At 37.2% G+C, this 25,383-nt stretch overlaps 1 protein-coding gene across 6 annotated transcripts in view; it reads left to right on the top strand.

The window, feature by feature from the left end:
- Positions 1-21,876, top strand: part of PPARGC1A (PPARG coactivator 1 alpha) — a 681,503-nt gene extending 659,627 nt beyond the window's left edge. For 5 of the 6 annotated variants that reach the window (XM_024245518.3, XM_024245516.3, XM_063722653.1 and 2 more), the window contains 6 exons: positions 475-1,390; positions 1,954-2,058; positions 2,212-2,332; positions 12,699-12,820; positions 13,163-13,314; positions 19,124-21,876. In XM_024245518.3, coding sequence (XP_024101286.1) covers positions 475-1,390; positions 1,954-2,058; positions 2,212-2,332; positions 12,699-12,820; positions 13,163-13,314; positions 19,124-19,227 — 1,520 coding nt within the window. In that variant the 3' untranslated portion in view covers positions 19,228-21,876. 6 annotated transcript variants of the gene reach the window in all.
- Positions 21,877-25,383: the final 3,507 nt, after the last annotated feature.

Raw genomic sequence — 25,383 nt, 5'->3', positions numbered from 1 at the left:
GACCCCTGAGCTGCTTGCATCCTCCGCAATGTTCTTTGCAGACAAATGCTACCAAGGCTATTCTGTGATTCCTCAGTCTCACTTTGTTAATTTTCCATAAAGCAGCCCATACAATCCCCTTGAAAACGCAAGCTTTGGTAATAATGCCTAGTTCTGTGCAGGCCAGGGGTGATGCATTCATGTTTTCTGGGAAGTAGGATTTGTTAGCGTTGGTGTTTGAAATACAAAAGATCACAGCTCTGCCTCCTGCTCAGCACTGTAGATCCATCTTTTCTTGGTGACAGAGGCTTAGGGGATGAGTCAGTTTTTCAGGCCTTGTCATGAAATTAGTTTCCTTTTTCTTCACTCAGTTTGAACCCTTGTCTGAAATCTTGGAAAAATTAGAAACGTGTCTTGGCATTTAAGAACATTATCTCTGTCTCTTTTCTCTTTCTCTCCTTTTTTTTTTTTTTTTTTTTTTAATTTTTGCCTTAGGCCTAACTCCACCCACCACTCCTCCTCATAAAGCCAACCAAGATAACCCTTTTAGGGCTTCTCCAAAGCTGAAGTCCTCTTGCAAGACTGTGGTGCCACCACCATCAAAGAAGCCCAGGTACAGTGAGTCTTCTGGTACACAAGGCAATAACTCCACCAAGAAAGGGCCGGAGCAATCCGAGTTGTATGCACAACTCAGCAAGTCCTCAGTGCTCACTGGTGGACACGAGGAAAGGAAGACCAAGCGGCCCAGTCTACGGCTGTTTGGTGACCATGACTATTGCCAGTCAATTAATTCCAAAACGGAAATACTCATTAATATATCACAGGAGCTCCAAGACTCTAGACAACTAGAAAATAAAGATGTCTCCTCTGATTGGCAGGGGCAGATTTGTTCTTCCACAGATTCAGACCAGTGCTACCTGAGAGAGACTTTGGAGGCAAGCAAGCAGGTCTCTCCTTGCAGCACAAGAAAACAGCTCCAAGACCAGGAAATCCGAGCTGAGCTGAACAAGCACTTCGGTCATCCCAGTCAAGCTGTTTTTGACGACGAAGCAGACAAGACCAGTGAACTGAGGGACAGTGATTTCAGTAATGAACAATTCTCCAAACTACCTATGTTTATAAATTCAGGACTAGCCATGGATGGCCTGTTTGATGACAGCGAAGATGAAAGTGATAAACTGAGCTACCCTTGGGATGGCACGCAATCCTATTCATTGTTCAATGTGTCTCCTTCTTGTTCTTCTTTTAACTCTCCATGTAGAGATTCCGTGTCACCACCCAAATCCTTATTTTCTCAAAGACCCCAAAGGATGCGCTCTCGTTCAAGGTCCTTTTCTCGACACAGGTCGTGTTCCCGATCACCATATTCCAGGTCAAGATCAAGGTCCCCAGGCAGTAGATCCTCTTCAAGGTAAACCTTGGCAAAACCCTAATAACACAAAAGGTGTTCCTAAGAAGTAAAAAAAAAATAAAATACAAATAAAAATTTGAAATCTGCAGCCATTCTGGCCCCTGACCACTGCAATTCTGGCACTGCTGGAACTAATGAGAATGTTGTTACACTCACATCTCTCTCCATGTTCTCTTAAATCTGTCAGCTCTGAACACAGTGTCTTGAGCCAGTCCTATCAGAGAGAGCAATTTGTTAAGAAACTTGCTCATCTAACTTTTTCCATTACCTGGAGAGCTGCCCTGTGCCAGGATAGTGGAGATCCATGCAAGATAAAGCTGACAGTGTACCAGACCTGGTGCTCAGTGTTAACATCAATAAGAGATGCTGAGAGAGAGCACATCACTCCCAGCCCTCTAAGCTGACTAGATGATCACAAACTGTCACTGGGAAATCTCCCTAGTAGCTGGGAAGAAAAAGCCAGTCTCTGTAATACAGTGTCCCAGAGGATGCTCCACAGTGCCGATAAACTTGGGTTAACTGGCAGTTGCAAATGCCCTTTTTGTTTTTCTCCTCTGTCGCAGATCCTGCTATTACTATGAGTCAAGCCACTACAGACACCGCACGCACCGAAATTCTCCCTTGTATGTGAGATCACGTTCAAGATCGCCCTATAGCCGTCGGCCCAGGTAATGAGGCATGTCATTTTCCTTTGGCTCCCTTTATCCCCTCCTTGAGATGACAAGATGTTCTCCAAAACCCTATACCCCTCCCCATATTATTGTTCATTTTGCTCATGCAAATTGAGGTGGTTGACTTAGTGATGAAGTTATGTTTCCCAGGTATGACAGCTACGAGGAATATCAGCACGAGAGGCTGAAGAGGGAAGAATATCGCAGAGAGTATGAGAAGCGAGAGTCTGAGAGGGCCAAGCAAAGGGAGAGGCAGAGGCAGAAGGCAATTGTAAGTGGCCCGGAGCTCACTTTTATTTTAAAGTAGGGTTTCTTCTTTTTCTGTGTGCTTTTTTTGGTGATAGATTAGAAAATAAAAGCTAAGTATTTGTTAGAACAGGCCATTTTCAGCCTTTTGGCTTTAAAATATCCATAAGTCTTCGGTCCCCGTTGACCTAACTTATTGGAAAACAAAATGTTTAAGTCAGTATATTTCTCACTCACAGTTTCATTTTGAAGTTCATTACTGTTTTCACCTTCTGTTTTGAAAAATGGAAGGAGTAGAGATTTTTTTTTCAGTCGGATATTGGTTCTTTCTGATCACAGGATGAGTTTTTCTTTCCGTTTCCTGTTACTTCTCTCTTTGAGTGGAAAATGAGGAGGGATTGCTATCTCGTTTCAGTTTTTGTCTTTTTGGCTGGCAGGAGACTTAAATTGTCCATGAAGAGACTGAGTTCAAGTTGGATTTAAAGGAGGCAGTGGAGGAAGAGTTGCTAAGAAAGTCATCATTTCTGGCAGGGTGCAATGGCTCATGCCTGTAATCCCAGCACTTTGGGAGGCCACGGCGGGTGGATCACTTAAGGCCAGAAGTTTGAGACCAACCTGGCCAACATAGGAAACAGGAAACAACATAGGAGACAGGAAACCCTGTCTCTACTAAAAATACAAAAAATTAGCCGGGCGTGGTGGTGCATGCCTGTAATCCCAGCTATTCGGGAGGCTGAGGCAGGAGAATTGCTTGAACCAGGGAGGTGGAGGTTGCAATGAGCTGAGATTGCACCACTGAACTCCAGCCTGGGTGACAGAGTGAGACTCTGTCTCAAAAAAAAAAAAAAGTCATTTCTTCTGTGTGATGGTCGCCATCTAACTGGGTAATTGACACACCCACATTTCTTATGAACTACTTTTCAATGACATTTTATGGATTTCAGCACCACTTACCAGGGGGTATTATATTCAGTTGACATACAGACAGTTCTGACCCTTCTGTGTAAAGATCCACGTTATGTTATATTTGTTTGCTGTCTGAAGATCAGTCCTCATTTTCAGCAGCTGCTGACTAGTGGGTAGGCTTTACCCCAACTCCCTACCACTGTTTATCAACCTAGACTTTGGATGGCAAAAATAAGTCTGTCCAGTTGTCAAAATCCAGCCCATGCCCATGGCAGACATTCCTAATCGATAATGGAACTCTTTCCCATTGAGCCCCCTCAGAGCCTTACGGTCTTTTCTGACATGGTGCTCTAGGGAGCCATGACTAATCAATGAGATATAGCACTGCTTTTATTCAGTGCAGCTGCTGCCTGTCTGTGCTAGCCACTCAGAGTTAGCTCAGTGAAGATCAGCTTTTGACATATCTTGCATCTAAGCTAGCCAAGGCTTAGGGAAATGATTTTTGACTGTAAAGGTTAGATTTATGTGTTATCTTTAAAAAAACTCACTAGCATCAACACAATTTTGCAAAAGCTATATAAAAGAGCTGACTAATGGAATCAAAATCAAGCAAGCATTGGCCAACAGTTACCAGCTAGAGGAAAAAGGTTAAATGAGAGATTTGTTCAACACAGGCACTTAAGGAGAAAGAAGTGAGAAGTAATTGAACACTTAGGTCAAAGTTTTGGAGGGTTTGCTGCCATTTAACTTTGAATCTACCTAAGACTGAATCAAAGGCATTTTGCAAATTACAACAATTTGCCTCATTTTTCTCAACTTCCAAATGAGCAGTAATATTAAGATTTGCCAAAGTGTCATTAGTTAACACTTATGAAGACTAATGAAAATTAAAATTTAATTTTTCTAATATCACTGCATTTAATTAATGGCCTATTCAATAATTATAATAACTCACATTTATATAGTGCCATATAATTTACAAAGCCTTTTAATATGGCACATTATAATCATTACAAAAGAAAATCATGCTGAGCAAACATGTAGGAAAATGATTATTTTGGTGTTTGCAAATTTATATTTTATAAAATCCTTCATTTTTCCCCCAAAAATAGGACAGTAAAGAGAAAGATTAATAGCTTCATCATAAATTTGCTTATATGGCCAAGACACAACACAGTTATAACTAAAGCCAGATTAATATTTTAATCAAAAGTATGTAAATAAATGACTGGTTTATTTTATGCCTTCTAAAGATGATTAAGTGCCAGATATTAATAAAGAAAGGAAGGGAGGTGTCTTTTTTGTTGCTAGTTTGGCCCTTTACAGATAGAGCAAGTAGTGTCATTGGTCTAGATGAGACCAAAGCACCCTGAGGGTCACCAGCCTCAGCTTGGAAGCAGATGCTACCCTGTTGTCCCTTTGTGTTACAAATGTTGACTAGTTCCTCTGTTAATTCCTAGATGAAAGTAATCTGTATCAGTTCTCTTCCAAAGAGTACTTGTAATACAAATGTCAACTTGGTTTTTATTAAATCATTTTACATTAACTAGACATTTGTGAGAATGTTGGCTTTAAAGTTCGCTTTTGTTTTTGAAAAGTAGATTGAAGGAAACCTAGAACATAGAGATTGCTTACCAACAGAGTGAACTATAAGTGATAAGTGCTTAATAAAGATTTGGGACTTACTGTTTAACCAATTTCCACTTGGACAGTTACATGCTGTTTCTATTGAACATGAGTAAAAACTCACAGCTCTTTCTGTAATAAATATTTGCCATTTGGTTGGGATATAAAATTAGGAAAGACATGGTCCCTGTATCCAGGGAGCTTCAACTCTACTGGCAGATAAAATACACAAACAGGCAATACAGTGTGATAAGTGCTGTTATAAGGGGTTCATCTGTGGCACTGTTGTGGTGGTATATTGGGGGCATCCAGATCTATGTACGAAGGAGAACATCCTCAGACAGGGTAAGACTGATCCAAATCCTAAAGGGAGAAAGGACAAAGGTTTTCTCCACCTGCAGCATCCAATATGGTAGCCTTTAGCCACATGGTTGATTTGATTGGGCCATATTAAGACGCACTGTGTGATTGGATTTAGAAGACTTAGTATAAAAAATAGTGTAAAATACTTCATTAATCTTTTTATATCAATCACAAATTGATATAATAGTTTGGACATGTTGAGCCCAATACAATATATTATTAACATTGAATTTTTCATATTTTTACTTTTTAAAATGTGGCTCTTAGAAAATTTTACATGGCATATACTGCATTGTATTATTACTGGACATTGCTGTTTTAGACAGAGGCTATAGCTTATACTAAGTCTCTAAAAAAGAATAAGGTATATTGAGAAACTACTAGTCATTTAATTGGAACACTGAGACACAAGAGAGGCAAGAAATAAATCTAGAGGGAATGGTGGAAGACAGCCTAAAGGGTCCTATAATTCATGCTAAAGATTTTGAAAGCTATCTTGAAGGCATCATGGAACTATTTAATGAGTTTACCCACATGAATTTTTTTTTGTTGGTTCCCTTCCTCCAAATAATTAGCTTTCTAGTACCATAATGCATCCCCAAAGTATATTTTTATGGACTTGAGTGCAGGGATATATGCAATGATTTTTAACTGATTTGAAAAAATTAGCTTGAAAATTCATACATAGAAGAGCTAAGGGAACAAGGACAGTCCAGACTTAAGTTGGTCAGGTAGGTGATGTTCTTTCAATGTTTGAAACAACCTTAAAGTAATGAGTAAGAAGCAAATTACATTTAAGATATCTTGGGGTCAGTGTTGGGTTATTCATTAATCAAAGCAATCATATATTTAGGGAACCAGAAAAACAGAGACTCCAAAAGGCAATGAAAAAAAACCTTTAGAAATTTAATAATTGTTATTTTACAATACTAAAGTCATCTTTTTAACCTTTGTCTGCATTACTTCTATTTCGAGTTCCATAAGTAGGAGGTGTTTTAAGAGATCTGTAAACTTTTCATTGCTTATGTTTCTAAAATCCTAATTCAGCCCAAGTTAAGTGAACCAAATCCAAAAGCAAAGAGAACACTAATAATTAGTAATTACCAATGCAAAATCATACATTGTGGTTGAATGTTACCATTGTTTCAGTTGGCACTTTCCTGTAATTTCCATCCAGACTCTTTCTCAAAAAGCAATTCACTTTCTGCCTTTCTCAGAACTTGTAAGCTTGAAATAATTCAGGTTATATTGGGACTCTGCAAGCCAGAGTTTAGTACTTAATGTCTAAACTGTCACTGCTCTAATTTCTTGTGGAGTTCTAAGTCCAACTCCATTTGCAATCTGTACAGTTTTCTGCCAGAAAACACGATAATGGGATGTTAATTTAAAGGGCAAATCTAGACATTGTGATATGGCTTAGCACTTAAAACCAAAACCAGATGTGCTCGGGCGGCAGTGACTGCTACTTTACTCCTCTGTTGGTCAGTGTCCAGCTCAGAAGCTAGGGACAGGGTATTACTGCTGATAATTATAAACTTCTTCCAAATGAAATGAAAAAAATTGTGAAATTACTTAGAGTTTTTTTTTTTTTTTTTTTTTTTGAGATGGAGTCTTGCTCTGTTGCCCAGGCTGGAATGCAGTGGTGCGATCTTGGCTCACTGCAAGCTCTGCCTCCTGGGTTCACGCCATTCTTCTGCCTCAGCCTCCCGAGTAGCTGGGACTACAGGTGCCCACCACCACGCCCGGCTAATTTTTTGTATTTTTAGTAGAGACGGGGTTTCACCGTGTTGGCCAGGCTGGTCTCAATCTCCTGACCTCATGATCTGCCCACCTCGGCCTCCCAAAGTGCTCAGAGTTATTTTTTGGAGAAAATGAAATAGCTTTCTATGCAAGCCTCTTTAAAGAGATATTTTATGTGGGTTAGTATATGTTATATTGTGACTCTAAGTTCAATATTCAGAAATATTCAGTTTTATGGAAAGATGAATAATTATAGAGATCTGCTATACAACATAGTACCTATAGTTAACTATGCTATTATACACTTTAAAATGTTGAGAGGATAGATTTCATGTTATTCACACACACACACACACACACACACACACACACACACGAAAAAAAACACAAAAGAACACAAGGAAATTTTGGAGGTGATGAATACATATAGTACCATGATTGTGATGATAGTATCAAGGATATAGGCATATGTCCAAACCCATCAAAATGTATATGTTTCATATGTACAATTTTTTGATATATCAATTATACTTCAGTGAAGCTTTTTTAAAAAGTAGTTATGCATACTGTTATTCTATAATTTTCATGTTTTCTGACTTACCAGTATGTTTACTTGCATGTTAGCTTTTATTTGCATCTTACCTTTTAAGTAGACTAACCTAGACTTATTCACATTAACCAGCCTTAGACATAAGCAGGGATAGTAGCACACGGTATGTGAATGGGGGACACTTTGGAAAAATTTAATGCTACAATTTTGTTTTTTCTCTAAGAACACCCCCTAGTAGTAGGCATTTGTTGACTACCTACTGAATTAGGTTAGATAATCAATGTTAACGGCAAGAAAGAAAAACACTTTTTAGCATTTTTTAGAATCTTGGTATATCTTTCTATCTGTACCTTTCCATGACCCTCCACTCCACTCACCTTTTCTTTTAGCTGGAATACACCATACACTCAATTTATAATATCTTTGCAATTTTTGAGGCAGTCAGTTTACAGCTAATCTAGGAATGAACACCAGTATTTCACTGCCAAAGTTGATATGTAGTTTCCTTAGCATAGAAAAAAAGATTTTTACATTATTCTGACTTGCAAACATAGCTGCAATCTACATTATATCAAGCTCTTCCTTGTCACCTAGCTTAAAGGACATTTTAGAGAGATCACCCATTAAAAGCATTAAATGCAGTACTTGGCATACATAAGAATTCAACAAATGTTCATCTCTCTACTACCTTCTGTCTTTTCTTAGTCAAACCCCTTTTATCAGGAGTAGTTTATCTGATGAGAAACAACCACTGTATGTTTTCCTCCAGTAACTGGGAAGCTCTAGAATCTTTTTGATAACAATTTTAGTAATGCGAAGTCAGTTAATTCAGTCAGTTTTTTGTTTATTTATCCCCCATGTTTTGGTATAATGAGGATTTACTATAGATGTTAATGCAATGTAAGTCTTCAATTTTATTATGCACCCCATCAGCATACTAGCTTTTGTGAAAACTGAAGCTAAAAGTTATTTGATAAATGTTCCATCCTCCTCAATAGTGAAAACTGGTCCGAAAATCATTTTTCAAGGAGCTGTTTCCAAAGGTTTAGAGTTCCTCCAAGCCTTTAAGAAGTTGAAATTGTTATTAAGCATTTTGATTTCTTTTCCTTTCATCTCCTGTTTAGAAATTAATGTCTTGAAAAATTGGCTGCAAATGTTAAAGTTTTTTAAAGATATGAAATCTATTCATCTGTCTAATACAACTGCAACATGTTTAAAAGAATCAGTTCTTTGCTAGACATTTTGGCCAATCTTAGAAAGACTTTTGTCTTTGCTTTCTAGGCATTTGGATGCCTTTTATTTTCATTTTTAGCAGTAGGAAAATCAAGCACTTCAATAATTTTCTCAAATAAGCATTTCAACATGTATTCAATCTCTGATCTTTGTAAGGTAGTGAGGCATGGCCCCATTCCTGTGTTTCGTAAAAAGAGATGGTAAAAAATATGTAATTCATGTAATTGTGGAACACCCCTTCGGTTTCCTGTTTCTACCCTCTAGGTTATATCTTCTTTTTACTGTAGAATGTTTCAGTATCCATTATAAAAAGTCCTCTGGTTTATATTTTGTATAGGATCGTTGTTGCATACAACTTCGTATAAAGCTGCAATTCAGAGACTGTCCCAGTATGTCTGCATATGGGCATACATATGGTCGATTTTTGCTTTAACTTCAAATTTCCTTGAATACATAGGCTGTGTTTATTCCCATAATGGTAGTTGAGCAATTTCTTTGCAATGTCTCAATTTCTTTCTCTCACTTCTGCATTTCCCCCTCCTGTCTATACAGTAGTAACTTTTCTAAAAGGCTCATTAAAAGAAAAATTCCTTAACACCCGTGAAAGCAGGCGCCAGGAAATTTAAGTTTAGATAACAGTCCCATCACATTTGGCTGTTTGACTAGAGCTGGCTGCATAAATAGAATGGAATGTGGTGTTATGATTCCCTTGCTCAAGTGTGCATCAATGGTCTGGGATGTGCCTCTTCATCCATTTCTACTTTCTGACTGCCAGGATGTGCTTGGTGCTCTGAAGTGGCACAATCACAGCCTTCAATTGAGACATACAATCTACATGGAAGGGTGTCAGGCAGCTTGCACTGGTTACTCTGCTTCATCTGGTCATTTATTTAGTCTCAATAGCTATTGTTCGTAGAGTTCTGTTTTACCAACTGTTTGTTATCTCCTACCTTTGATTTTCAGAGGTGATTTTTATGAGTGAGATTCCTGCAAACATGTAGCTACTTCTTACACTTAAATCTGTAAAAACAAATTATGGAAATCTGTATTTCTTCACTCAACTGAGCTACCTGAGCAAGGTTTTTTTTCTGTGGTAAAACACCAAATCTAACTTTCCTTCTCCTTTGTGTTGGACAGTCTCAGAGAAGAAGGACCATTCTTAGGCATCTTTGATGTAATGAAGGGAATGGGATAAGTGTTCAAGATGATTAATTGATTAGTAACTGATTGATTTTACAACAGATATTCATTGATAGTCTGTTACGTTTTGATGCTTTGTTTAAAATACAGTAGTGAACAGAACAGATATGGTCTCTACTGTCATGAAGCTTTTATTATCCTGGGGAGATGGACATTAAACAGTGGATAAACTATTAATTACAATTGGAAAGGAGAGTTTTCCGTAAGAGCAACTAACAGGAATTCTGACCTCATTGCAAGTCTCAGAAAAAATGTGATTTTTGAGCTTAAGGTTGTTGTAGACAGTGTGTGTATGTGAGAGGCTTGGGAGTGGTGCAGTGTGAATAGGGTGTCCCAGTAGCAGGGAAAGAGCATGTGCAAAGGCTTTGGGGAGGAAGGTGCACAGTATATACTAGACTAATAGAAGCTCAGTGTGGCTGGAAAAGAGAGTCACAGAAAGAATGTGATATAAGAGATAAAGCCCATGATGACAACAGGCCCAGACCATACAGGGCCTTGTAGGTCTTGTTCATGATTTAGGTCTTTCATTAAAAGCTATGAGAAGCCATTGGAATATTTTAGAAGTTAATGGACATCATTGGATTCCTGTTTTCTTAGCAAAGACTATCCTAACAACAATGGAAGAATAGATTGGAGAAGAATAAACATGGACACAGATCCAAGTTAAGAGATTGTTTGTTATACTAGTCCAGAAAGAGAAGCTGGAAGCTTGGCTTAGGACAATGGAATAAAGAAAATAGATTACAGAGAGATTTAGGAGATAAAAATTAATAGGACTTGAGTGGTCAAACATGTGGAGAGGACCAAGAGAAAGGAGTAGAGGGAGGTACTTAAATTTCTGTCCGAAATAACTGGCTAGATGGTGTTCATTTCACTAATACAAGAACATTGGGAAAGAACCAAATAGGGAGAGGGCAAGGCTGGAGGGTTGGGCTTCGGTAAGGTTGGTGTAGTGTGAGGTTCCTCAGGCACAACCAACCTGAGATGTCAAGTAGATAGTTGATTATTTGCACCTGAGGCTCAGAGGAACTTACTTTCCTAATAAAAAATAGAGGCAAGAATGTTACATATGGTAGAATAAGACCAGACATTGGTAAGCTTATCATCCAGGAAGATATAGGGTCTGCGAATTGTTCAGTTACATTTCACAAATGCTTGTCGGGTGCCTACTCCTTACCAGATTCTTGGCCAAATACTGGGCATAAGAAAAGGAAAACCATTCAGTAAATAAGAAAGGGCATCTTTTTGCTTTCAGCCCGAATTACTCTTTTCATCACCCAAGACAAGGGACTCTCAGTACATCCAAAGAAAACTCTTGGGCAAGCCAAGTCTGTACCTCAGTTCTCTGCTTCTAGTCTTTGCTTCAACCTAACTTAAATCTCTGCAACCTTAAATTCATTTTATCATTGTTTGTCCTTACTATACATACAAACTAGTTGGTGAGCACATTCTTTATGTTAACTCCTTATGTTCTTAAAACTTTGAGAGACATCATAACTTTTGGCCTTATCTTCTTGGAACAAGAGGTATAGGATTGCTTCTTACACTAAGAATGTATTGCTATGCTTAAAAAAAGAATTTATCCTCAGGCTATAAAATATTATTCCTGTATTTTGTAGGTTATAAATTACTGATGACTTTCAGATTATGATATTGACTCCACTTGTGAAAATTAGGCCACACCCCTCTAGTCTGTTCCTAAAATAAGACTAGATTTATTGGCAAAGTGAAATTTATAGGCTCTTTTATTTAGCTCTTATTCTTTGGAGACTCATGGCTTAAAATGGCCTACATTTTAAGACTGTATTTCTTAAATTATTGTCTTTGGACCACCTGCATCAAAATAGCTGGGGTGTGCTTGTTAAAAATGAAGGTTGTAGAACCTTATCTTACATTTGTTTTAGTACAACTAGATAAAGCTCAATCATTTGCATTTTTAATCAGCACCCCAAGTAATTTTTATGTATAGTAGAGTTTAAGAACCACTCTTTTGATGACGTCAGAATTTGTTCATCTCAGTATTAGAATTCTGAGTTAATGAGAAATATAATAGTTTTGTAAGCCAGGTCAGTTTCATAACAATTTTGATTCATAATCAAGTCACAAATGTTCAAATATTTAATAGGTATTGTTCCATGATTTGAAAAAAGAATGCACTATACAGATTTCTTTTCTAACACATCAAGTTCATCTGAGAGTAGAACAGAGACAGATAGGAAAGGTAGAAAAGAGTAGAGGTGAAGAGAAGAATCTATGTGAGCGAGAAGAGATTGATACTGAAGAAATGGGAATTAATACTTGGTTCAAATGTAGTCTTTCCTTCCATTGTAGTGTATGTTTTGCTCTAATTCCCATGCTCAGTGGGGTTTCTTATGCATGATTGTACATTTATGCATGTTTCTAGAGGGTTAGCTTTTTTTTCTTTTTCTTTTTTTTTTTTTTGAGATGGAGTCTCACTCTGTCGCCCATGCTGAAGTGCAGTGGCACAATCTCAGCTCACTGCAACCTCTGCCTCCCGGGTTCAAGCAATTCTCTGCCTCAGCCTCCTGAGTAGCTGGGATTACAGGTGCCCACCACCACGCCTGGCCAATTTTTGTATTTTTAGTAGAGATGGGGTTTCACCATCTTGGCCAGGCCGGTCTTGAACTCCTGACCTCATGATCCACCTGCCTCGGCCTCCCAAAGTGCTGGGATTACAGGTGTGAGCCACTGTGCCTGGCCGAGGGTTAGTTTTTTTCCCACTCCAGAACTCTCTACTTCCTTCCCCCCATAGGAAGAGCGCCGTGTGATTTATGTCGGTAAAATCAGACCTGACACAACACGGACAGAACTGAGGGACCGTTTTGAAGTTTTTGGTGAAATTGAGGAGTGCACAGTAAATCTGCGGGATGATGGGTGAGAATCTTCAAGATTATTTCTTGTTTAGAAGCTGACGTATGTAAAAAATTATGGCCATAAGATTACTGGGATGGGAGTTGCCAATGTAAGTGCTTTGACAGATGACACGTTGAGTTCAGAACCTTATTTATTTTCTTTCATCCCTATTTATTAATCTTTCTAGTTGAGATTTCCTGTCCCAGAAATAAGTATTTAGCTGCTTGACAGGACAATCACACTGATAAATGGATGCAGTGGCGCAGACGTTGGCACCGGAGAAGTCTCACAAAGTAGAAAGGGTTACAGTCCCATATGCTAATACTTCTTAACCAGCTTTGAACTTTTCTTTGTCCGTTGCAGAGACAGCTATGGTTTCATTACCTACCGTTATACCTGTGATGCTTTTGCTGCTCTTGAAAATGGATACACTTTGCGCAGGTCGAACGAAACTGACTTCGAGCTGTACTTTTGTGGACGCAAGCAATTTTTCAAGTCTAACTATGCAGACCTAGGTATGGATTTTATTGTACGTGGAATGAGGAATCCATAATGTAGAGCTCAAGATGGGAGCAAACATAATCTGTAGGCACGTTGGGTTGAACCATCACTTTATTTTACTAAAGGGAATGTTTGAATACAGATTTTTAAGAAAAATGTATAAGACAGTTTCAGAAGAAAGGGGCCTAGGTTTTGGCAAGAAAGAACAGAAGTAAATTCTTTGTACTATCTACTCAGGTGCTGAAAATTGTGGTAGGTATGTATGTGGATATTGTGTGTTTCCACGTGTTCATGATTTCTGTATGTGTGTTGTGTGTGCATGCAGCTTTATATTTTGTGAGTGCATGTATTGTGTGTATCTCTGTGGATATTGTGTGTGTCTGTGTGTGTTGTGTGAATATTAAACATGTATGTGTGTGGTATTGTGCTTTGTGTGTGCGTGTGTTATGCAGATGTGTGTGGCTATCATGTGTCTATGTGTGTGTATGTATGCAGGTATTGTGTGTGTCTACATGTGTTTATGATTCGTGTGTGTCTGTGTGTGTGTGTGTGTGTGTGTTTGTAACCTGATTTTGCCTTCCAGGCCTACCCTGAATCCCTTCACGAACCATAGCATTGCCATCATTGTTTTATGGAACAGAATGTGCAAGTCTCGTTTTTTCTTGTTATTTCACAGACACTTAGAAATATCATCATTTTCTATGAACTACAACTAGAGAGAAGAAAATTAAATTTCATATACTAAATCACACTATTCTTTCTTTAAAAAAAAAAAAAAGAAACACCTGTTATTTGTTGAGTGCTTCCATATGCCAGACACTGTGCCAGGAGCTTTGAAAGCATTTTCCACTTAATTACTGGAACTATCTTAAGAGGTGTATATTATTATTATCATCCCCATTTTACAGATAAGGAAACTGAAGCATACATGATATTAATTTTTCCTGTTATAAAAGCTGTACAGACTCAAGGGGTAAAATACGGTAAATATAAAAAGGTATTAAGAAAAAAATTAAAATAATGTATCAGCCTGTCATCCAGGAATAACCACTATTACCAACGAAGTGATTTGCCTTCCAGTATTTTGTCTCAGCATGTCTAATTTCTTATAGTTGAATTTATATATATATATTTATTTTTATATGTATATAAACTTCCAAATTCTACTTTTCTCAATTAATATACAAATTCATGCTCTGCTGTGACTCACAAGATTAAAAATAATTTATTAACATACTTTAATGGTTGCACAGTATTTTTCTGAGTGAATAGTACCATTATATTTAGTCATTACATTATAGCCAAACATTTAATTTTTAATTTTTGAATATTATAAATAATGCCAAAATGGACATCTTAATTTCGTTTCCAATTTTAATTTTGTTCCTTTGCATGTCATTCCCCATCTAATGTGTGCATTGTAAGCCTTTAAATTCTTTGAGGAAGGGAAGTGACAAATGTCTTGTGCATATGACATAATTATATTACATTTATTTGTAATATTTATCATGGAATTAACATATAAATCTAGTCCTCATCATTATTAGATATCTATATGCACTTTCTCTGGGTTGGTATAAAAAAGGAAACAAATACCAAATACAGGGATTTTTTTTCTTCTGTCCAACGAAGGAATGTCTTCCTAGAGTAATTGATACGGGTGATGTGCATTGTTCACAGGGAATATGCTATAATTCACTCCACAAGCTAAATAGATAGTGGGAAGCAGTGGAGAGGCAGCTAACTGTTAGAGAGATAGCAGGCTAGGGATGAAAATATAGAACGTGGCAAGTCATTTGTTCAAATGTTGGCTGATAAAAACAGTCAAGACGGATTGAAGTCTTGAGTTGATTTGACTTATTTTCTTCAGTGATGAAGGCCAGGGTGTTTCTAGTCTCTCACAACATCTAGAGTTTAAAATAAGCTACCTAGAGGGGCCTTTAGATCACGATTCATCACTGGTAGAGAGGGAGGATTGGATGGTATTTCCAAATTGAACTGGAACCTCCTTGAAATATTTCTAAGAAGAATGCTTCCTCTCTCGTTATCTCCCTGCCTAGCCGGCAGCAATAGAAACTTTGCCATTGCTAAGCTCGCTCTGTATTTTCTGAAAAGTATGTTTGATGTGCATTGTAGTAGCACGGATTTTTCCAATTCCCTCAAGCTCTACGATGGCACAAAGGTAGTTTTTTTCTGAGCTCCAGCATTGTACAGTCTGAAGAGGCCAGGCTTTGGAATCCTGCAGACCTGGGATTGAAATCTGACTTACCACTACCGTTGGGCAAACAATTCAACCCCTTCAGTTCTGCTTCTTCATTTGTAAGATACCGTATAGTGTTATTGTGAAGATTAAATAAATGTTTGTGATGCTATTAGCACATGTCTGGCATAACATAGGTGCTCAATAAATAGTGGCTATGGTTATAATTTAAAATGATGGGAATGAGAAGTTAGAAGTGTAAAGTTGTTTTAAAATGGAAGAATCGACTCTAGGAATCAGCTTTGGAACTGAAAACATTTTTCCTGTGTCTTGTCTTTGTTCCCTGAAGAATTCAAATATTCTTGTGCTCACCATATTTAGTGTTTATGCACGCTTCAGGGCATAAGAATATACTGGACTCAGGTGTCAGGAGCATACACATATGTCACAATAGTAAAGCAAAAATGATGTGACACAGATTAATTTTACCAAGACAGGAAAGTTACTTATCATTCTAGATAGATTTAACCAATTTTCTTTCTGTTTACTTGCTCCCCCAAATTAAGTTAGCTTATACATCCTATTTCTCTACTACTGAAACTAGATAATGGTGACTACAATATTGATAGAGCAAAACATAACGATTTCAGCTACTATTTATGACCCAGTTTTATAAATGAGAGTGAGAGATTAAAATGACTTGATCAAGGTTAAAACAGCGAAGCCAAGATTTAAGTTCCAGTTGCCATGAATCTGTAGTGTGTGTGTCTTTCTATTTACTGTCTTATAAGCAAATGGATCTTTCTAAAGATCTCAATGAAAAAAAATCAGAGGGGAAAGACAAAGAGAAATTAAAGTAGGACTACAGGATCCAAACAGAAAGATGGGTCAGTATTATGAATGTAATAGTTTTGATTAGGAATTAGTTATGTTATATAACTTAAACATTTAAAAAAATAAATGACACATACATTATAAATTATTCATTAACTGAAATGAATGTATTGTATTATCAGTATTCTTGATTACACACGTAACTTTATGTATTTCTTTGCCATTCATTGATAAATCATTCCCACACCCCAATATAAATATTTTCAACCATGGTTTTAATAATATTTTGGTGTTTGAGATTAGTATATTCCTTCAACAAATATTAATTTGAGTGCCTCCTTTGTGCCAACAGTTTTCCAGGTGCTGGGAATATAAGCATGATGTGATTTGTTTCAAATAATACAGTATCATTATTTATAACAATTTATTTTGAAAAATTAGAGTGGCTTGAGTTATTCCTATTTTCATGCGCGTCCATGTGAAGAGACCACCAAACAGGCTTTGTGTGAGCAATAAAGCTGTTTGTTTCACCTGGGTGCAGGCGGGCTGAGTCTGAAAAGAGTCAGCGAAGGGAGATGGGGTGGGGCCGCTTTATAGGATTTGGGTAGGTAAAGGAAAAAGGGGGGTTGTTCTCTGGCGGGCAGGAGTAGGGGTCACAAGGTACTCAGTGGGGGAGCTTTTGAGCCAAGATGAGCCAGGAGAAGGAATTTCACAAGACAATGTCATCAGTTAAGGCAGGAACAGGCCATTTTCACTTCTTTTGTGGTGGAATGTCATCAGTTAAGGCAGGATGTGTATGTGCCATCTGGATGTGTACGTGCAGGTCACAGAGAATATAATGGCTTAGCTTGGGCTCAGAGGTCTGACACCTATAACATTTTTATTATATCTTACTGTGCTCCAATATCCTTTCATTAGCAGGAGAGAAATTGGTGGAGTAGATGTTATTGCCTCAGAAATGAAATGTAACCACATTCCATCTCATGCAACAAAAAAATATTTTTGGTTGTTTTCTGAATAACAGTGTGCCTGTGTAAGTGGGTATATATGTGAACACTATATTTCACAGTGAAGAAACTCTTGAGAACTACTATTTCACAATTTTTTAAATATTTGCTAATAAAATACAGAAACACTGAAATTCTAGAGTTTGCTTAGAATGTTGCAAAGTAAGGAAATTTAAAATATTCTCAAAGTGTTCCTCAAGGAAAGGTATGTGTGTATGTCCCTGATGGTTCCAGGCTGACTTTTATCACACAGACTCCATCATTGGGTGAATCTTCCCTCTTGATCTACAATGCAAGTGGAATTCTGATTTCAGACTAATCTCTAGCAATGAGCTAGACATTTTTTTTGTCTCCACAAAAAAGATTTTGATTTGAACATCAGTTGTTTGTGAGGCCTTAGCAATACAAGAAAACCATTCATTAGCCTATGAAGAGAAGCGTTGAAGCCAGTGTAATTTAAGAATTGACTATTTAAGATGTTACTGAGGAAAGATTGGCCAGTTTTGTCTCTGTTTTTTATTATTGAGACTGTAATTGTTCTCGTTGCTCTTACCTTAAAAAAAACTTGCTGAAAAAAACTCAGTAAAGACCAAAGGTGATCAGAATGAAAGGAAAACATAAATACAGACATTTCTTTGTCTTTAAATCTAGGTATGTAAAGGTAGATTGAAACTTGGGAAATGGGATGGTCAGGCCGGTGCTAGAGAGCTTGGTTTGCAATCTTGTCAGCAAAACAACATTTTAGGTCAACGAGTATGCCTCTGTAGTATCTAGTATTACACCCTTCTATTACTTTGACCATTTCGATTTTGTAACTTACTCTGGGAAAAGCATGGGAATTCTTATATTTTGGTAGAATTGTTAGTTTTCCATAATGGTTTTGTTTTCCTTCAAATAAATGTTTTCAAAAGAATTAATGTATTTATAAGAGACTTTTTATTATATTTCCAAGCCACCCCTTGTTACTTGCAAGACCAGCAGAAATATCTGGCTTTTTCATAGAAGTCAATGGAGAAAAACCAGGAATATTTAACAGAATTTTACTTTGCTTTCTGTATTGCTAAAACATATCTATTTTGTTAAGGTCTGTTTGAAGTAGCAGTGAAACTTTGCTCAAAAGCTTACTTGGACTAGTTTAAGAGTCCAAGAAGGGCATGGCTTTATTGATACCTGCACTTTATTTCTTCTTTCCGAATTTACTCTCCTGGGATGTGAAGCATTTCTCTCAACCTTCCAATTTGGGGAGAATTTGCACCAAAAATTCTGGGAGGCCCAGAGGTACGGAAGTAGAGGACCACATCATATGTCCCCTCCTGCCTCAAAGAGAAGCATCAGGTTGAAGTTTAGGGGAAATTCTCATGATTCTTTCTCTCATACTCTACTGGATTTTATGCTCAATTAAATTAATCCCATTGAATAGGAAAATTAGTTCCAGCTTGTACTCTCACGTCTACATCTAAGTTATTGAGGAACCATGGGCAAGTCATTTGACGTGTCGAGGGAAGGGGAGGGTGGTTATCTGCCAGAGATATATTAACGTGTGCTCTGCGTAACTCCCAGGGTGTTTAAGCCTAAATGAGTCCACAGGTGAGTGTTTTTGAAAGCTCACTACTCCCCATCCTCTTCCTACATATCCATATATATCCAATAAAATCTGGATATTGTTTTCTAAAGTATATTGATGGGAAGAGTTGTTATCGAATCCGGTAATCTTGAATTGGAATGATTGAGTTAATGGCCATCAGCAAAGTGTGTATCTAAACTGGCTTGTGTTTCTTTCAGATTCAAACTCAGATGACTTTGACCCTGCTTCCACCAAGAGCAAGTATGACTCTCTGGATTTTGATAGTTTACTGAAAGAAGCTCAGAGAAGCTTGCGCAGGTAACATGTTCCCTAGCTGAGGATGACAGAGGGATGGCGAATACCTCATGGGACAGCGCGTCCTTCCCTAAAGACTATTGCAAGTCATACTTAGGAATTTCTCCTACTTTACACTCTCTGTACAAAAACAAAACAAAACAACAATACAACAAGAACAACAACAACAATAACAACAATGGTTTACATGAACACAGCTGCTGAAGAGGCAAGAGACAGAATGATATCCAGTAAGCACATGTTTATTCATGGGTGTCAGCTTTGCTTTTCCTGGAGTCTCTTGGTGATGGAGTGTGCGTGTGTGCATGTATATGTGTGTGTATGTATGTGTGTGGTGTGTGTGCTTGGTTTAGGGGAAGTATGTGTGGGTACATGTGAGGACTGGGGGCACCTGACCAGAATGTGCAAGGGCAAACCATTTCAAATGGCAGCAGTTCCATGAAGACACACTTAAAACCTAGAACTTCAAAATGTTCGTATTCTATTCAAAAGGAAAAAAAAATATATATATATATAAATTAAAAAGGAAAGAAAACTAACAACCAACCAACCAACCAACCAACCACAAACCACCCTAAAATGACAGCCGCTGATGTCTGGGCATCAGCCTTTGTACTCTGTTTTTTTAAGAAAGTGCAGAATCAACTTGAAGCAAGCTTTCTCTCATAACGTAATGATTAGATGACAATCCTGAAGAAACCACAGGTTCCATAGAACTAATATCCTGTCCCTCTCTCTCTCTCTCTTTTTTTTTTTTTTTTTTCCTTTTGCCATGGAATCTGGGTGGGAGAGGATACTGCGGGCACCAAAATGCTAAAGTTTCCTAACATTTTGAAGTTTCTGTAGTTCATCCTTAATCCTGACACCCATGTAAATGTCCAAAATGTTGATCTTCCACTGCAAATTTCAAAAGCCTTGTCAATGGTCAAGCGTGCAGCTTGTTCAGCGGTTCTTTCTGAGGAGCGGACACCGGGTTTCATTACTAATGAGAGTTGGGTAGAACTCTCTGAGATGTGTTCAGATAGTGTAATTGCTACATTCTCTGATGTAGTTAAGTATTTACAGATGTTAAATGGAGTATTTTTATTTTATGTATATACTATACAACAATGTTCTTTTTTGTTACAGCTATGCACTGTAAATGCAGCCTTCTTTTCAAAACTGCTAAATTTTTCTTAATCAAGAATATTCAAATGTAATTATGAGGTGAAACAATTATTGTACACTAACATATTTAGAAGCTGAACTTACTGCTTATATATATTTGATTGTAAAAACAAAAAGTGTGTGTGTCTGTTGAGTGCAACAAGAGCAAAATGATGCTTTCCGCACATCCATCCCTTAGGTGAGCTTCAATCCAAGCATCTTGTCAAGAAATATCCTAGTCCCCTAAAGGTATTAACCACTTCTGCGATATTTTTCCACATTTTCTTGTCGCTTGTTTTTCTTTGAAGTTTTATACACTGGATTTGTTAGGGGAATGAAATTTTCTCATCTAAAATTTTTCTAGAAGATATCATGATTTTATGTAAAGTCTCTCAATGGGTAACCATTAAGAAATGTTTTTATTTTCTCTATCAACAGTAGTTTTGAAACTAGAAGTCAAAAATCTTTTTAAAATGCTGTTTTGTTTTAATTTTTGTGATTTTAATTTGATACAAAATGCTGAGGTAATAATTATAGTATGATTTTTACAATAATTAATGTGTGTCTGAAGACTATCTTTGAAGCCAGTATTTCTTTCCCTTGGCAGAGTATGACGATGGTATTTATCTGTATTTTTTACAGTTATGCATCCTGTATAAATACTGATATTTCATTCCTTTGTTTACTAAAGAGACATATTTATCAGTTGCAGATAGCCTATTTATTATAAATTATGAGATCATGAAAATAATAAAGCCAGTGGAAATTTTCTACCTAGGATGCATGACAATTGTCAGGTTGGAGTGTAAGTGCTTCATTTGGGAAATTCAGCTTTTGCAGAAGCAGTGTTTCTACTTGCACTAGCATGGCCTCTGACGTGACCATGATGTTGTTCTTGATGACATTGCTTCTGCTAAATTCAATAAAAACTTCAGAAAAACCTCCATTTTGAGCATCAGGATTTCATCTGAGTGTGGAGTCCCTGGAATGGAATTCAGTAACGTTTGGAGTGTGTATTCAAGTTTCTAAATTGAGATTCGATTACTGTTTGGCTGACATGACTTTTCTGGAAGACATGATACACCTACTACTTAATTGTTCTTTTCCTTTCTCTCACCCAACATGATCTTATAAGATGGATTTCACCCCCAGGCCAATGCAGCTAATTTTGATAGCTGCATTCATTTATCACCAGCATATTGTGTTCTGAGTGAATCCACTGTTTGTCCTGTCAGATGCTTGCTTGATTTTTTGGCTTCTTATTTCTAAGTAGATAGAAAGCAATAAAAATACTATGAAATAAGAGAACCTGTTCACAGGTTCTGCGTTACAACAGTAACACATCTTTAATCCGCCTAATTCTTGTTGTTCTGTAGGTTAAATGCAGGTATTTTAACTCTGTGTGAACGCCAAACTAAAGTTTACAGTCTTTCTTTCTGAATTTTGAGTATCTTCTGTTGTAGAATAATAATAAAAAGACTATTAAGAGCAATAAATTATTTTTAAGAAATCGATATTTAGTAAATCCTATTATGTGTTCAAGGACCACATGTGTTCTCTATTTTGCCTTTAAATTTTTGTGATCCAATTTTAAATACATTCTCCTTTTTGCCCTGGATTGTTGACATGAGTGGAATACTTGGTTTCTTTTCTTACTTATCAAAAGGCAGCACTACAGATATCATATTGAGGATTAATTTATACCCCCCACCCCCAGCCTGACAAATATTGTTACCATGAAGATAGTTTTCCTCAATGGACTTCAAATTGCATCTAAAATTAGTGGAGCTTTTGTATCTTCTGCAGACACTGTGGGTAGCCCATCAAAATGTAAGCTGTGCTCCTCTCATTTTTATTTTTATTTTTTTGGGAGAGAATATTTCAAATGAACACGTGCACCCCATCATCACTGGAGGCAAATTTCAGCATAGATCTGTAGGATTTTTAGATGACCGTGGGCCATTGCCTTCATGCCATGGTAAGTACCACATCTACAATTTTGGTAACCGAACTGGTGCTTTAGTAATGTGGATTTTTTTCTTTTTTAAAAAGAGATGTAGCAGAATAATTCTTCCAGTGCAACAAAATCAATTTTTTGCTAAACGACTCCGAGAACAACAGTTGGGCTGTCAACATTCAAAGCAGCAGAGAGGGAACTTTGCACTATTGGGGTATGATGTTTGGGTCAGTTGATAAAAGGAAACCTTTTCATGCCTTTAGATGTGAGCTTCCAGTAGGTAATGATTATGTGTCCTTTCTTGATGGCTGTAATGAGAACTTCAATCACTGTAGTCTAAGACCTGATCTATAGATGACCTAGAATAGCCATGTACTATAATGTGATGATTCTAAATTTGTACCTATGTGACAGACATTTTCAATAATGTGAACTGCTGACTTGATGGAGCTACTTTAAGATTTGTAGGTGAAAGTGTAATACTGTTGGTTGAACTATGCTGAAGAGGGAAAGTGAGCGATTAGTTGAGCCCTTGCCGGGCCTTTTTTCCACCTGCCAATTCTACATGTATTGTTGTGGTTTTATTCATTGTATGAAAATTCCTGTGATTTTTTTTTAAATGTGCAGTACACATCAGCCTCACTGAGCTAATAAAGGGAAACGAATGTTTCAAATCTACTTCTGCTTTTCTTATTTATCGTAACCAAACTCCTGGCATGTTTCTCAGATCAGTACCCATTACTCGCTTATTATTATTCTATTTCCTCTCTGGCTCTCTTTCCCTTTCTCCCTGCTTTTCCATATTCATGGATGCATTTCAGCTCTAAGGTAATGTGCACCTTCTGTATCTTGTCTTTTTCTAAACGGCAAAGGCAGACATGGTGGTTTCCATAATGAACGTTCAGAGGTGAAAAATGACATGGGATTGTATCAAATGGATTAGCTCTATTTTTGTACTTAACCCTGGGAAGTGTGTATTTTTAAGTACAAGCCCTTTCCCCTAGGGAAAAACTCACTGAATATTCAGTATAGAAAGCAATTTTGTTGTAGATGGACTGAATATTTCTCCAAGACTTGTAACAGGATGCAGTTCCCCAACATATGGAAGTCATCGGGTTAGTTAAATATGGGATGAGCTGATAGCTGAAGACACATCGTGCTGTCAGGATGTCCATTGTGGCTGGTAGATGATGGTGGTCCTAATGACAGAGAATGCCCTTGCCCAATTTCAAATGGTTGCTCTCATTGCCAATCATTTGCATTGCAAGACTCAACATATGCAACATTGGGGAAAGATGGCTAAATTATATTCCATCATTTCCATCTCCTAGAGAGAAAAAGAGTGTTTGTAAATATTGGAAATGTGATAACAGCTATCAGAAGTGCACTGAAATCTGCTAAATAACATAAGATACACTCCCCGTGGATTGTTTTATACCAATATAAAATTCATCAATTATTTTATCGAAATGGAAAATAAAAATCTACCATTATCTTACCAAAATACTGAATTTATCTGCCACTGTGGATACCAAGCACTCCTGAGTTTCAATAGATAAGTCCCAGTTCCTGACTTGTCTTCTATTGATGCTTAAATTGCATAAGGCATTTTTAATCTTCTGGTTGGAACCAGCAAGGACATTAGAACTCTTCCCTAAATGGTTAACTTTTTACCCTAACAAATCTTTTGAGGGCAGAGAGAAAATGAGGGATTTTCAGAAGCAGCATTAGTAGCTGCTAGTTTGGTACTGGAACATCCTGATTGAGATAAAGGATTTATTTCATATTGTCCTCAAAACATTGAATCACTTTGATTCTTGTTGATACTAATGGCAAAATAATTATTAAAACCAAAACTGGGCTGACAAAAATAAATTAACATTTGATATAGCTTTTTTTAAAAGAAGATTGTCTCAATTCAAAAGTCCTCCAAGCCAAATCTGTCTAAACTATATACAATATGATATTGAATTGAAATTCTTTTTTAGCGTTGTCGGTTTTCTCTTCTTTGTAGGTTTATTTAGCTAATCATTGGATATAATTTACAGCCCTAATAACATTACTATACTGACTCAACTATAGTGTTACTAGCTACACAGTTGTGACTCAGTATTAGTTATAGAATATTTTAACTAAAACATTCCATTTGCAATATTTATATTAATCTTATATTTTGCAATTTTCGTTGCTACTCTTTGTTTTCAAACACACTACAATCCATTATAAATCAATCTTTGTACTTTATCAAACGGCAGAGAGTAATAAAGAAGGTCACAACTCATAGAAGAGTTCCTTGGAGGTTTGTAACATCATGATTTAAATCTCAGAAAGATTTAATCAAAAGCTGAATTAATCCCTGGGGGAAAAGATGGTATATAGATTCTATTGATGGACACAAAGCAGCCTATTTCTGTTCACTGGTCTCTGTTAGCATGTTGGGGAAAAGAAACACAGATTTTCTGTGAGAGGGAAAATAAGATTTTCTTGTAGGGGAAGGATGGTAAGACATAACCTTCATGTTATGCTTCCTCCCTTCCATTCAAAATGGCCCATTTTTATTTTCCACTTACTGGGGCATTATCTGTTCTCCTAGTGCATGGAGAATGTTAAATGTCCTCCACCCCCATGTTTCCCTTGTTATATTCCATGTGATTCCAGTAACTATGCAGAGTCCCAAAAGCTCCACTCTAGTCAAGCATGTGGAATGTGGGGTCACATGGGCTGGTTTCCAGGTCTCTTCTGTTGTAATCAGGTGACTGCCCTTGGGCGAATTCTCAGCACTGAGGACACTGGAAACTTGTAGAAGAAATGATTATGAAATGTGAATATTTTGAGGACCAGGACCAGGTTCGACTGAAAAGCCTTAACATTGTTTCATGACTAGGATGTAGGCTAAAGGCAAGAGGCCACCACCGTCCCACATGACTCTTTTCTGTCCATAATTCCAGAGGAATGTGACCATATTCTGTTCAGCTCAAAATCCATTACTTACCATTAGCTGACTTATAAAGGGGCAGAGTGAAATTAATTAATTGAAAAGAGTAAGAGAACTTTTAGAGG

This window comes from Pongo abelii, chromosome 3, assembly GCF_028885655.2.
Source record: "Pongo abelii isolate AG06213 chromosome 3, NHGRI_mPonAbe1-v2.0_pri, whole genome shotgun sequence".
Classification (NCBI taxonomy): Eukaryota; Metazoa; Chordata; class Mammalia; order Primates; family Hominidae; genus Pongo; species Pongo abelii.
Note: the sequence above shows the minus strand (reverse complement) of the source record. Positions and strands in the feature narration are given on the sequence as shown.